This window comes from Coturnix japonica, chromosome 9, assembly GCF_001577835.2.
Source record: "Coturnix japonica isolate 7356 chromosome 9, Coturnix japonica 2.1, whole genome shotgun sequence".
Taxonomy (NCBI): Eukaryota; Metazoa; Chordata; class Aves; order Galliformes; family Phasianidae; genus Coturnix; species Coturnix japonica.
This window is the reverse complement of record NC_029524.1, coordinates 19844156-19859376: the sequence shown is the minus strand read 5'-3', so window position 1 is coordinate 19859376 and position 15221 is coordinate 19844156. Positions and strand designations below refer to the sequence as shown.

Genomic DNA, 15221 nt, shown 5'->3' with positions numbered 1-15221 from the left:
ATTAAAACATCATCTTAGATATCTGCAGTATATGTGAAATTAGATTTAACTCCTCAGAACCTCAGAGAAGAGCACCCTCAGAGCCCAGCAGCTCCTGCCATAGTGCACTTTTCTAACCTCCAACATACTCAAATGCGAAGATAGTGTTGAAAACTAATAGAATCCAGGTGTTTTCATATGAAAAACTCATGCGTGTGCTGCCTGAAACTGTTGTAGGAGTCATTGCACAGTGTGAGTGTGTTCAGGGTGTACCTTAAGAACCTCAGCCAGACCCCTTGTAGCTTTCAGAGGAGCCCAGACAAAGGCCAGAATATTCTGCTGCTGCTGTGGGACTTTCTCATGGTCACATTCCTGGATTAAAGTGCTCTGATGAAGGGAATGTTGTTGCTTCTACATTTTAGGGGTTAGAAACTGATAGTAAGAAGAAGAGTAAATACAGAAAAAGGCAAACATTTGTTTCATTACATTTTGTTCAAGGTCCAGTGCCTTCGCCTTGTCCATTATTCTGAAATGCCAAATGCTGAGCATCCTCCAGCACCATAGCAGAAAGAATTTGAATGCCCAATAATAGTAGAGATTTAGTGTAAGATATAAGCTAAATTGTAGCTTTTTAAAATGAAATAACTTTGCGTGCCTTCTGCCCTCTTGTTGTGTTTGTTTTAGATTGCAGTTCTCTGGAGGAAAGGTCTGTGCTGTTGGCCAGAGTACATCCCACCCTTTGGGATTATATTTAACTTTATATAGGAAATCAGGTTGGTTTGATAGGTGTGCTTGCTCTGAAATCTGCTCTGCAACTGAGAGACTGATGGACTGATCAATTCTTGAGGTTAATTTGTCTATAACCCACGTGCTAAAAACACAACTGGGCAGTTTTGTGATTTGCCTCTGAGCCGTACCTGTGCCCATCTTTTTAATGGGACTGTAAATTATATGCACTTTAGAAGGGGGGCTACAGTAGTCTGAACAATTGTGTTAATGACTCTTACCAAGTGATTAACTTGGGAAGGCAGGATGGAGGAGATTGCGTTATTTCACCTGCAAGATTGCCAGGGGAGCATCTTTGTTACTTGTCTAATTATCTTGTTGCCGTTTTATCGTGGTCCCCAGTAGTGCTACAAAAGTTAGAGGGAGTTCTGCTGTGAGCCCTTCTGAAGTTGCAGTGCGGATGTTCTTGTCACATTGGGGTGAAATGTGGGGACATAAAACATCTCTTTCTGAAGGAGCTTCAAAAGGTCCCTTAGCAAGGTGCTCACAGATATGAAGCCTCATGTAGCTTTGTCTGTTTAATCAACACAGGGTCCCTACCTTGATGAATTTGCTATCTGGTTTGCATATAGCAAGCTGGGTGTAAGGGAGAAGAGCAACCCCTGCCAAATCTAATGGATCCATTTAGTGAGAAGCTGAGGAAAGAGCCAACAGTGTAACCCTAAAATGGCATCAGCATTGGGATTCAAGAAGGGCCATGGGGTTCGTCTTAGCCTAGGCAGCCCTTCTGCTAATCTTCCTGATTTAATTGACCCCATAGCATGCTTATGCCCACCCTTAAAATAGCCATGGTATAGATACCCTTCTTAAGAGTGCTGAGATTGAGTCTTCTGGGGTGTAACACCTGGAGCACATTGGCTGGTTGATGCTGGTGCTGTCCTGCTGGTGGGGTTTGCCCTTGGAGGACTGCTGCTGTCTTTCTGAAGCTGTGGTGATCTTTATGGCTGAGCAGTAGAAAATGCTGTATTTTGGAATCAAGAGATGCTGGGAATGGGAAGGGAGGAGGGCAGGGCTGGAGCCTTGATAAGACTTGTGCCTGCAGTCTCCATCGAGCACAGCTCAGCTGGCAAATTAACAAGTGGATTGCTGGTTTCTTGGTGTGTTTGCATAGTTATAAGAATCAGAATGAGTGAGTAGTTTCATTATTATCAGCTTGGAAAAGCTATCTCTCATGTTGAAGACAAACAGGAGAGTGCGCGGGGGAAATTACAATATACATAAAGATTAAGACCCTAATCAAAACCGCTCCGTCTGCAGTTGATCATGACAGAGGAAATGGTGTTTCTGTGGCAGCACGAGGTCTTCCACTCCTCTGACTCCCTGGGCAGCCTGTGCCAGTTCCTCACCACTCTTATGGAGAAGAAATGTTCCTTAATACCCAGCCATTAAACCCACGTGTGCTTTCTCCAAGCAAAGGCACTCAATGTGGAGCCGGTGATACGGGGACTGCATAGTCAGTGCTGCCACAGTGCAATGTGATGGATATTGGTGCATGTTCTCCTAAAAGCATCACCTTTGGTTGTGGACCAAATGCATCCTGCATGGCCTGCGCTGAAATAAGAGTAAGAAGCATTTCTGTAACAGATGTGTGTTTTTCATGCACTAACCTCCCGATTCCTGAAGTAGTTCATCCATCCTCTTTTGTGGAACTCAGCCGACAGAACCGCTTGCTGAAAAGCTGAAAATCGGATTAATGTTTTTCTTTTCAGTTTTAAAACAGTCATCTGTTGTTGTCATTAGGAGTAATAGGCACATGAGCTATAAAAAGAGCCACTTACTTTTTCTGGGGGAACGAAACCTCCACTGGGACTATGGAAGATGGATCTGTCATGTCAAATTTTCCTCCAGCCTTCCCCTTCCTGGCGTGCTCAAATCTACCCTGGCTTGGTTGCAATCTCATCATATTTCTCTCAAAATTAAGCTGGACCCAACTGTAACTTGCAATGAAAACCTGAGAGGGTGACAGGGTGGCTGGATGGTGTGGGTTTGTGTCCTTCATTTGTGAAGAAGCTAAAAGAAGGGCTGCCTGATGGGAGCCAGGGCTTGCAGGAGAGGCTGCCTGCTCTGACTGTGAGGTAGGACTTGGTACCCCAGGACCTCAGCGTTGTTGCTTTTCATTCCAAATGGAAACTTGCCTTGAAAAACCAATTTCCTGCAGCATGCTGTCTTGACAGCTCCAGTTCTGCGTAGGTTTTCCCTGTAGGAAGGGTAGCAAACAGTGGGCAATATACATGTACAAAATATGTGTATGTACTTACGGTACGCTTGCCTCCAAGGTGCCTTCTCTCCTGTAGCATTCACACTGCTGCAGACCTTTTCACTCTGTGTTCTGACTGGCTGGAGCTTCAGAAGCACTTTAGCTGCAGAGAAGCCAAGTTGTCAAGAGGTTTCTTTCTCTCCAGTGTGCTCTGTTGGCAGAAGCTGGAAGTGTGTGTATTCTGAGGCAGAAGTGGTGCTGTTGGAAGCCTTGACCACAGTGAGAGCAGAAAGAAGAGGCTTTCTAAAGGAGTCTCGTATGGCTTCTTAGTGGGATTCATCCTTGGGTGAGGTCTCCACAGCTGCTGTAGCTCTGCAGCCGTGGTGCAGTATGTTACTCTTCCTGAGGGCTGAAGTGAAGGAAGGAAAAAAAACAACAATTGACTGATATCACAGAAAATGACTCGTTCTGTGAGTGCTCCTGTCCCCTGGGAGAACTCACAGCCCTGCTGCGTTTCCCTCCTGCCCTTATACCATGCTCAAGAGAGGACTTGATATATCAGCTGTCCTGTGCAGCAGGATGATGGCAGAAGGACTGGGCACCAGCTCAGTTCAGGGGTCTGGAGGTCAGGGCTTCCAGCAGTTTGGTCTCTGTGCTGCTTTCACACTTAGTTTTGTATCAGGTCCTATCTTGATGTAATAACGATGAGGGGAGAGCATCATGATTTACAGTATAAGGAAGAGAAACAATTAGGTGCTGGAATTCATTGCCTAATGGCTGCTGTTCCTCTACACCCTGTGCCTCAGCCCTGACTGCCTTGCTGCCATACCAGCGTGTTCATCTACACCAAAGAAGTGCAGTGCTCAGTGCCCATCCCAGCTGTGCTCTGATTATTGCTCACCTCCTTCCAGCCTGAGTCATATCAGTGATGCCAGCCCTGTCCTTGGCCCAGTTCGCTGTTTGGTGCAGTGAATCCTTCTGGGAACAGCCCTGGGGCTTTGGCTTGTGGGGAAGGATGGGTGTGTGGGCAGAGCTGGTGCAAACTCACTGCTCTGTGCCCACCAGAGCAATGTCTGTTGCCAGGGGACTCTGAAGAGTCTGCAGGAGTGATACGAGAGTCTGAAGTCGCTTGCTATTAATTAGTGGTTAGTAACCACAGTCCCTTTTAACTAATCCTGTTGTACAAGGAAACAACAAGGGCTGTTCCCTCCCTGGAGGTACCACAACCAAACAGACAAGGTATGTGCCTTACTGTGTCTCCCTGCTGCGATTTCCACCATGCTGATTTGTGTTTTGTTCCTAAATCTGTATCTGCAACTGAAGTAGATTGAGGTGACTCCATAGACAGCGTGGTTTTTTCCAGTGTGATTGGTAAGGCACTGACAGCTGTGCATTGCAGAGCCCCTGCAGCTATGTTAATCGTGTGCACTTAATGCACTTTCCTTGAATATTCATAGCTGAAGTGTTCCCTATTAGGTTGCCTACTAGGGCTTCCCCCTCCCACCCTCAATACACAACAGCCTCCATCATCTGCTGTCTCTTTTTGTTCTGAGCTATGGAGCACATGCCACCATCTGACATTTAATTACCGATGTTACTCAGCATGCACAGGGTGCTGTGTTACCTGCTGTGTTCCAGCCCTTCAATGGGATGCAGAAGGCTCTAAGCACCCTGCAATGTATGAATTAATGCAGGTGGTCTGCTGGCTGCCCAAACTGGGGCTCTGTGATGTGGGAACTGTGGACTTACCTGGGAAAACTGAGCAAAATGTGTTTCAGCTGATGAATTATTGCTCCAATACACTTGCAAGGCTGGGAGCTGGTTTGAAGTGAGGCACTGTAGAGCCCAGCAGAGATGCTAAACACAGAGGTACCACTGCAGCCCAGCAGGCAAACTGGTGAGGTTCCACCTCAGCTGCCTGCTCTCCCAGGTAAACATTTCTCTAGGTGTAACTTCTCATCTGCAGGATTCTTCCCTTTGACACCGTGCTGATATTGGCCTTTGGAAGCGAACTTCTTCAAAACAGACTTTAGGGACCAGTGTGTTTGTTGCTTGAATATTTATTTCCCAAATGCACGTGTGGCTTAGAAACATCCAGGAAATGGGTTGTTTTTTTTCCTTCCTAAGTGGCCTTGTGCTGAAGTCACCTTTCTGCCTTTGCTGGCAGGGCTGGGGAGTCCCGCGTGCAGTGGGGATGAGGCTCAATGGACATGGTGGGATGGGTCGGTTGGGCTGATGGTCCTAGAGGTGCTTTCCAGCCTTAATGATTATCCATATTCCTGCAGTACTGTTAACATCCGTATTCCACAGAAGTAGGAAAACTGCAATAAATTTCACAGTATGTTTACATTCTACCAAGCTTTATGGAGGCACCGTAATTCATCGCGTGTTCCAACAGAAGCGTGGATCTCTTCCAGTTTAATTTTCCCAAGCCTGAGTTTGCAGCTGGGTCGCTCCTGGTGTGACCCGTGCCAAACATCTCCCAGTTGGCCGCTGTCACCAACCCCTGCTCAGCGCCACCTGGGGTCCGGGCGCTGCAGCAGAACTGGCCCACGGCCACGGTTGTGAGGAGCAATAATCAATGCTTCATGTTTAATGACGCAAAACTGAAATTAGTATGGATTTTATGTCTCCTTCTCTTCCCAATTATGCAAACGTTACCGTGCCCCTTTTGTAGTTGCTTTATGTTATGGCTTTTAGACAGGCAGGCTGGTGATGTTTAATTGAAAGGCTGAATAGTCAAAAATGTCACAACTGATTTCGGGTTTTGCTTTTTTTGTTCCGTCTTCACCCTTAGGTTAATAGAAAATGATGTCAAACACAAGAAATGATTTATGTAAGTTGTGCAGGTTTTGTCACCCAGGGCTATATATAAAGTCAATTGCAAATTGTTTTCACGTTCTGAATTACCTCACGGTGCTCTGGGACACACTGAAAAAATGACCAGCAGAATAATATGGGAGAATAAAGGTTATCTTCTGAACCAAACTGTGCTTCAAGGAGAATGAATTTGAAAGTTGCTTATTTTTGATGTGCTGGAAAGGACTGAGCATAAAAAGGAAGGTGATGCCAGGAAGTTTGAGGATGGGTAATTTCCAGGGGCAGGTTATGGAGGAGCAGCTGGGCTCCTGCTTCACATGTTTGCAAGATTAAAAAGCATCAGGTGAGATCTCTCACAAAATCAGTTGTGTTTGAGAAAGCACTGCCAGATTCACTGGGCCACAGCAACAGCGATGGTGGCATCGCTGATTCATCCCAGGGTGATGAAAATATCCCCATTTTTCCTCGTTAATTTCCTGAAAATCATACATCCCTCATGCAGGGTGGTGTTAGGCACATTGCCTCCATCCCTGCCTCTGAGTAGCTCTTGCTTTTCCATCTAGTTCTCATTGTAGTGAGGTAAGAGAAGCCATGGGTTGACATTTTTGTGTCTTCATGGACTTCCCACCTCCCGGTGTGCTTTCACTATTGGCTAGCTGGATATTTCTGGGGCAATATATTTAAGTCATGTATTATAACCAAGGGTAGAGATGCACCTTTGTGTGTAAATCAGGTGGGAACAGACCAACATTCTTCTGCAGTGGCTGTGAGAACAAGCTGTGCTCTGCAGTGTGTCCCAGCTCTGCACTGAACCACCTTGGTGATCCATGGAGATGGTCCAGCAACAGGAAAACAACTTAATATGGGTTATAGTCTGCTTTGATTCTAGATTTGCACCTGCTTGAAACAAATATCTGTATTTAAATTGTTTTTATTGCATTTCACGTTGTGTGCTTCTCAGCTTTAGCTCGGTTACAGATCTGCACCATCCCTCAGCTCCCACCCCTTTTGATCACAGTACAGCACTGCTAGAAATACACAGTTTTGTTTTTAAGCCCTTTGTCCATGCTGAGTTTTATGGGGGATTTTTCGTAGTGTGGATGTAGGGAACCCCATCTATGTCTGCATTTCAGCTCTTGGCATCTCTCCTGTTGAAGCAGGATCCGGTGCAAATACCTGGGCTATAAATCTCAGCTTGTAACCCTCTTAATTGCGCAACTAAATGCAGTTTGATTGCAGAACAAAGTGCCCTTTGGTACAAGCCAATGCTCATTGCCTCTTACCAAGACCATGTTTCAAATACAGCAGCCGCACACTTGGCAAACAAAGGAACACTTTGCTCTTCCACTCTGCCTGTTGTTTTTTGTAGGTCTGATATTTACGTGCTGGGTATATTGATAAAAGTGTTGGTTTCTTTGTAGCCATTATGTACATTGGAATTGAGCCCTGGAGGCGCTGCCTGGGGGAGCGTTGTGCTTTGTGGTTGGGTGCAATGGTTGGAGCTTGAAGGGGGATCTCCACGTTTAAACGTTTCTCTCTTTCCTTGCAGGAGGAGCTCAGAAGGCTCCAGAACACCCTGGAACAGGTCAATGATGGCAAATACTCGCTTCAAAGGTAAAGATGTGATTTCTGCTATATCTCACGTGTGTGTTTTTTATTGTATGTGTACTTTTCACTTGGTAATATACAGATCTGCAGGATCTCACATCCATCCCACACTCAGTTCTTATTTCTAGTTACAGGAGGATAATTTCTGACAGCTGCTGATTGGGTGATGTAATTAAGTGTCCAGTTGAAGCCTCAAAATAACTCCACAGTGTTACAGATTATCATGCAGAGGCCTTTCATTCATTGCCAGTCCCACCCGGAGCAGTGTCCCAACATGTTTGATTCTTATCTTGTAGCAATTGCTTTCTCAAAGCAATCGGTTTGCAGCACCAGCTCCTCAGTCGCCATATATCACAAGGAATTTTTCTTCATCTTCTTGTAGGGCTTTTGCTGATGTAATTCATTTGCTGCCAGCGTTACTGTTGTTACTTTCTATTTTACTCTTCAGCTTTTCAAATGTAGCCCCAGGGAAGAAAGTTAATTTAGCAAGAATATCTGCTATATTTGCCAGTGTGTTTGTTTGCAGCAGTTTCTTTGCTGGGGCTGACATCTGGATGGTTCAGTGCAGAAAGATGCAGGGACTCAAGCAGGCCCCAGTCAAGGAACTGGGTCTAAATTCCTACTTCTCATTAAGTGAAGTGGGGCTGGATGTGGGGATCCAGATGCCCTCCCCAGAGGCAGCAACATATGAAAATGAGCGGTTCTTATATGGACTTGTCAAGATCTCTGAATTAATTCACAGTGATTGCAAGAGTGTCATGCTGAGACATACCAAACCCATTTTCCTCTTCTGTTTCGTAGCCATCAGCTTGCCATGGATGAGGAAAATAATATTGAAAAATACCATATCAACTTACAGCCCTTGGAAACGAAAGTGAAAATGTAAGTAACCAGGAATGTGGTTTTTGCATTGAAGTGCTGCTGAGTTTGTCAGATTCCTGAACTTCATAACCCAGATTGTGCCCATCCCGTATTTTGTGCAACTCAAAGTATAATGGAGCAGAGCACAGAGCGGGTTGTGCTTGAGCCCCAAAGCCAATGGCAAAATTCTGGGCTGTCAGTGTGGCTGTGAAGAGCAGTCAGGGAGCTCTGCAGACCTGAGAGCATGCTGCAGTCAGGATGCTGCACCCCATCACCAGGTATGGTGAAGGTTTTGCTGACTTCATCTGCCAGTGAATCAAATGTTAAAATCCCCAAGAGAAACGTTTCAGTCTCATTGCACAGCTGTAGTTCAGATGAGTCTGGGGTCAGAACTTAGCCCTGTTTTTCCACGGGGTTGGCAGATTGTTCCATAATTTCCTTTCACATCCGTGCTGTTAGAAGCACAGATTTGATAGTGAGCATCTCTGGTGGTGCTGCACTGCCACCTGCCGAGCTGCAGCCCGGGGAAAGCACTCCAGAGCATTGCCCAGGCGGACGCTCAGGGGCTGTGGGCAGTCAGAGCTCAGGGTTTGGAAGCAGAGCTCCTGCTGTGCTCCAGTACATTGCTCTGGAGCAACTTTAAGTCCCATTGACAGTGGGAGGTGGATTTCAGAGAGTGCTGGGCTGGCTCCAAAGGACCGACCACATCTGTGTTACAGTCTTTATTACTGGTGTAAGCATAAGGTTTTTATGCTGTACATTCCTTTAAGCAGGTAATCGTCTTCTTCTTTGTTTGCAAACTGTGGGAGAATTGCTGAGATAAGTGCTGTCTTAGATTTAAACTTGCACAAGCGATTTAAGGATTTGAGATACAGAATTGCATCTACGTAATGGGCATCCCAAGATACACCAGTAGTGCTTAACACAAGACCTGCAGAGATTATAAAGAATTCCATCTACTTAGCAAGTATCTCAAGACATGCCAGCAGTGACAGTGGAAGTCCTACACTGGGTAGGTAATTTTCCAGAACAAAGCACACAAAGATAAGACCACCACGTTTAGATGTTGTACTGAAGGACGCAGTATAGTGGGAAACACTGACGACAGGTGGACGGTTGTACTGGATGATCTTGGAGGTCTTTTCCTACCTCATTGATTCCATGATTCTTACCATAAATCCTTCCTGTGGATGCACTCCCCAGCTGTGTGCTTTGCTGTCCCCCCAGCATCCAGCGTGCATGGCGGCAGTACCTGCGACGCCAGGACCTGCGCCCAGAGCAGATGGGCAAGCGCAGCCCCTCGCCACCCTCCGTGTCCTCTGACAAGATGAGCAGCTCCATCAGCATGAACACCTTCTCGGACAGCAGCACACCGGTGAGTACAGCCTTGGGCACGGAGATCGTTGGCTCCTTTTTGATGGTTCCCATTAAGGACTTCGGGGGGAAAAGAAAGTTGTTGCAGCGTCTCAGATGGACATGTGAGGTGATAGTTGGGTATTGTGACCAGGTGTTGGCCTTGTGCAAGTGAGACTTAGATCTTGGAAATACTATGCACTGGATGCAGCAGTGGAACTCTCAGTGGGGGAAAACGATGTTTCCGAAGTGTTTTGGTTTTCTGGTAGAAAGTGAAGATCTTCACTTGTGTCTGTGTTTGGCATTTTGTGTTGGTGTTCTCCAGAAAGAAAAAGGAAAAAAATGGCAAATTCTGGTGTTTTTCCAAGAAACCAGTGTGTTTTCTGGCATTGTTTTGTTCTACTGGAAGAGAACTGGGGATCTTTAATCTAGGGATTAAAAATTAAACTTGATTTTGGAAGCAATGCACCAGCTTGCATACTGGGAAGCTTCCAAATTCACTGCATAGCAGAGAAGAAATTGCCAGTGGGATTCTTACAACCAATGAAGCCCCTGTGAGGAGGTGGTGAGTGTTAGTTTAGCTGCACCTTTGGAGCCTGTTAGCTGAGTCCAAAGCTGGAAAAATACCCCATGGTGTATTTTATGGGCCCAGGGATCCACCATGACTTCTGTGCTTCTGGTCTGCAAGTTAGGAGGACATTTCAACTTCTCCCTCCACTGGGCTGTGTTATCCAGGTTAAACCTGATAAGAAGTGAACTGCTTCCTGCAGCTGCTATTTCTGTGGCACGGCTGTGGCTGGGCAGGCAGCATTGGGTTTGACAGCAGTTAATGAAATATTACTGAGAGCAAGCTGCTCTATTTTTAGGTGCCTTGTGTTCATAGCTGGAGGCCAGGATGATAAAGTGTGTCCCACTATTGGGTTATGTGCCCATGCCTCATCTATCAAATGAATTAAGCTCCTGTAATGAGAGAAACAATTTGGGGGCCTGCTGTTACCTGGGGCAGAGGCACAGCCACCACCAGAGGTCCCCCCCGCCCCACACACAGAGCTCCTGTGGGGTCCCCAACCCTCCACGGGGATCTCCTTGGGAAAACAATGTTTTCTCTGCACTTTTGCATCTTACAGGAAAGTGAGCACATCTCAGAGCTGTAGTGGTGTGAAACGTGCAGCTTGAGACACTGGAATTACTGCATAGTTTGCATTAACATGTGGTTAATGCCCATATATCTCACTGCTTATCAGCACATCTCATATGTGCTTAATGCAGAGGAAGATAGGAATATTGTCTGACACTTGTCTAGTGCCCAGTGCCAATAAGGCACCTTGGACTGTTGAAAATTGGATGGGAGAATTAGTTGATTATCTTAACCAAATAAAAAGACTTGGGCAGAATTAAATGCTCCATTTGGTGAGCTGAGCTTTCTACTGCAGTGTAGGGTACATAAAGGAAGGAGTGAAAAGAAAACATCTGACAGCAGAAAATCTGCTACTGGACCCATCTCTGAATTTAACACTCTCCTGAATCTTCATGTCTGGACCTTGAAAAACTGGAAAGGTGGACCAGTGTGAACCTAATAAGGTTCAACAAAGCAAAGTGCAAGGCTTTGCAATTGGGTTGGGGTAATCCCACTTATTTATAAAGACTGGGAGAAGAACTCCTTGAGAGTAGCCCTGCCTGTGGCAGTGGGGTTGGAATTTGATTATTCTTGAGGTCTTTTCCAACCCAAGCCACTCCATGAGCCTGTTAATCCATTCAGTGTTTGGGAAATCTGTGCTAGAAGCAGGTGAGCAGAATGAAGACATAACCAGTTCCTTTCCAAAGTCCCTCAGTTTGACCCGCAGTCCAGAACAAGACCTTAAAGAAATGGGGCAAACACATTATAATACCATTTATTTTGCTTTAGCAGTGTTGCTGCTCCTCTAAGAAATGATCTTAGTCTTCATGTAAAAGTTCACTGTGCTGAGCACTGTGGAGTCTCCCAAATAAAAATTTGGAAGAGAGGGAAAGTCAAAATGAAGTTTGTGCTCCCTGGAGAGGTTTTCCATCACTTTTCCAAGGAGGCAGAATGCAGCTAGCATGCAAAAATATGTTAGCAATAAGCGGTGATTTGCAGATGGGAGAGAAAAATTTATGAAGTATTTTGAGAAACCACTGTCACAACAGAGCCACTTAATTCAGCTGAAATCTAATCCTGGTTTTCAATTTCCTTTTTGCCGTGCAAGCCTCCTGGTGCTCTGCTCAGCTGCATTGTTGTATGTACCTCTGGGGTGAAAAAGTAGTTGGCTACTTGAATAATGAAAGACAGAAGGAATCTCACGTCCACAAAACAGATGAGAGCCTGTAGGCTGACAAACACAGATCGCTGCGGCAGGATGGGTATTGGTAGTAGAAAAACTGATTGAAACTTGGAAACTGAAATTGTATGAAAAGCCTGTATAACCAGTCAGAAATGCTCAGAATCAAAGACACTGCCTAGTACACACGTAGTTTGAGTGCAGCATGGCAGGAAAGGCAGTGTACCCACAGCCAGAGAAAATGATTCTAACCCAGAAGTATTAACACCTGTGACTGAGACTGAGAAGGAAATAAATGGTGAAGATGAATTTCAAAAGCACAGAAGATTTTCTGCTATTTAGTCAAGCAAAGTACCATAAATGACTAAAAGACAAATGAATGCTTTCTATGGTATTGCCTACTAGTGCCAGCACAACATTTTAAAGTCCTTTTTTGTTGGTGGTGTTTTGTTGGTTTTTTTTTTGTATTTTTTTTTTTTTTTTTTTTATTTTGGAGATGAACCTCAGAGGATAAAGACCTGCAATTACACACAGTGTGATTTCATCCCTTGTTTAAAATAAATTGATTTCTTTTGAAATGTCAGGCCAGATTGTCTAAGTGCCTGCTAAACTGCTCTTATGTGAATTTGACTCTTCTGATTTTACCCATAATTGATACCAGTTACATAATATTAAGTTCTACCTGTAAGTAACAGATTCCCTTCTTCCTCCTCTCCCCCCTCCCCCAATATCATTCTTGTCAGTGGGGAAAAAAGCAGTGAGGCCATCTCAAAGTGTTTGTGCTGTAGTAAGCAGTGTTTCCTTGGGCCTTCCTCCCAGTAGAATACGGATATAATGAGCAGAATGGATGTAACTTCAGTGATGAGATGGGAAACCTATTTTTCCTGTTAGACTATAGCTTTTGTAGGCCACGAAGAAGGGATTTGCCAACTGTGTGTGTGTGTGTGTAGTGCAGGCGATTTTCTAACTGTTGGAAAATATCTACTGTCAATCACTTGTCAGATTACTCTATTAGGAGCGCTCAATAAGCATCAGTACCGTGTCTGGTTACTTCTGTTTTCCTTTTATGTTTTTAGTTCAAATGAAGAAATAGAAACAAAGAGATTTGAAAATAATCTTTCTTTCTTTCTTTCTTGTTACTGTGTAGAATGGTGGCAGATTTACCTTCCTCTCTGGTCTGTGGATTAAGTTCCTGGTTTGATTTTCTGTCAGAAATAAACAGTATCTGTAGCTACTCAGAGGAGAGGGGAAAAAAAGGTGATGCCAGATATGTCCCGCTGGCAGTTGGCTGCGGGTGTGACCTGTTTTTCTGATAGCATCTTGTCTCTTCAAATGGTTCACATTATCTGCGAAAGCCACAGAAAACCTGATAATCCTCAACAGACAGGCAAAAGCTAGTGCGAGACAGCCCCGAGTCCAGACTGCTTAGAGAACTGCGATGGGGTATTGTCTGTTATTTCTTTATTTATTCGTTCATTTTTTATCTAGTCCAAAACACAGGCATGGAATTGAATGGATTTTTGTCCCCTCTCAGGGTAGGGGTGACCCCGGAGCCCTCCAGCACTGCGAATAGCGGCCCCGCGGCCATTTCAGCACTGCGGACAGCTCCACCACACGTGTCCGCCTGGGGCTGGGGTCCGCAATGGGGCTGGGGGCCGCCGCTTGTTTCCATGCTCTTCTTCCCCCTGTGCTGGAGTGGCTGCAAATACAACATGAAACAAATAGACATCAAACAAAAGGTTTCTACTTTGCCTCACAAGGCTTCCTGGAGAATGAAAGTCATGTTGTTTCAAGCCAGTGGCGATGTCGAGTGCATAATATTCATTCTCTTGTGTTCCGGGCAAAATGGCAACAGACACAAAGTGAAATGCAGTATGTTCTGTCTGAACGCAAGGAAATGCTTTTACAGCATCAAGGTGACTGAGTGCCAGCACAGGTTGCTTGAGTTCTGGACTTGAGTCAGTACTCATAGTGTGTGGGTCAACATCCCTCCAGGAAACCGACAGTTCAGAGCATTTTCATCACAATATCCAAACTTCTGTAAATGGATAAAAGGAAAAAATACCAATGGCCGTGCTGTTACCACATGCTGCGCCCTGAAAATATTTTAACTCTTTAATAGCAGTTCATTTTCCTTGCAGTTATTCCCAACCTTTTAATAGATGTTATTTCATCCAAATGAGAATCAGAGTTGAAATGTGTTTTCCCTTGTTTTCAGTACTGGTTACCTTTCATGGTGCTGTGGTCTGCAGTGTAGCCTGAGAGGTCAGAAACGTGTCGGTTCTTGGAACAAGTCTTGGGCAATGCCATCTTTTCAAATTTAAAGTGCTTTATTAGAATTTGTTGCTCTTGTGGCCTAGGAAAAAATGCCCTGAATGCTTTATAACACTGTGCATTGTGCAGCTGTGTCACCTGTAGCTAAAGTGGTCTTGGCTTTGTATACTGCAAGACAGTGCTATTTAGAAGCAAGAAAAAGGTCTACAGTCAAATCTAGACTTCAGTCACAGCAGGTTTAAAACTTCTTTCTGCTTCATATAGCTTGAGTCCAGTCCCCAGGGCCTGTGGCTGGAGGATATCTGGATGTTGGGATGTTGTACATTATTATTGAAGGAGCTCTGACCTTTTGGTCCTGGGAAGTTGTCTCATCGTTCCCATTTGTAGCATAGATTGTACAGATGTTAATTGTGTTTATTATGAAGGCTGAACAATGCCTGTGCTGCAGACTTGTGTGTCTCCTGCTATATCCTGTCTGAAATGATTTTGTAGCAAGCTTTAGTTAAAAGATTGATACAAAAGGGGGAAGCAGCAAAACTAAGTGGCATCAAGTGTGTTTTCCTGCCCAGCCCCATGGCAGATGGCACACAAAGTGAAGGGTAGGTGTTTCTCTTGTCTCTAGCACTGACTCCCTTAGCAATCCAGCAGAACTGTGGCTGTGATATCCTACACTTTAGTGCCATTTAAACTTTAATTGCTGCTCTGTTGCAGGACTCACACTCTGACCTAGTGACATAAACTATGGAGCTTTTTAGTTCTCACTTGATCAGAGCAAATCAGTGCCTGCCCCTGAGCTTAGTGTCCCTTTAGAGCAGCTCTAACAACTGTCTGAAGGTGGTGCACAAGGAAAGGAGGCCAGGTTCATCAACGCCGCTGTCTGTGACTTTCCTCACCACAGCACAGTCCTCCATATCCCACTTTTTTCTCTTTGTTCTGTTATTCCCTCCCTCACTCTCTGCTTTCTCCATTCCCCATTCTCACAGTCTCCCCTGCCTGCAACAGGGAGTGTTTTCTGTCTTGAGTACATTAAATATTCCTCTCACCTC

General features: G+C 45.0%; 1 protein-coding gene across 5 annotated transcripts in view; it reads left to right on the top strand.

Moving 5' to 3' along the window:
- The window catches only part of LOC107318414 (schwannomin-interacting protein 1), a 102388-nt gene that overhangs the window by 20289 nt on the left and 66878 nt on the right, over positions 1 to 15221 (top strand). For all 5 annotated transcript variants that reach the window (XR_004308424.1, XR_004308425.1, XM_015872187.2 and 2 more), the window contains exons 2-4: positions 7332 to 7396; positions 8192 to 8272; positions 9479 to 9626. Coding sequence is in view for 3 of the 5 variants with exons in the window: in XM_015872187.2 (XP_015727673.1) it covers positions 7332 to 7396; positions 8192 to 8272; positions 9479 to 9626 (294 nt within the window). In the remaining 2 variants the exon portion in view is untranslated. The remainder of the gene's footprint in view (positions 1 to 7331; positions 7397 to 8191; positions 8273 to 9478; positions 9627 to 15221) is intronic.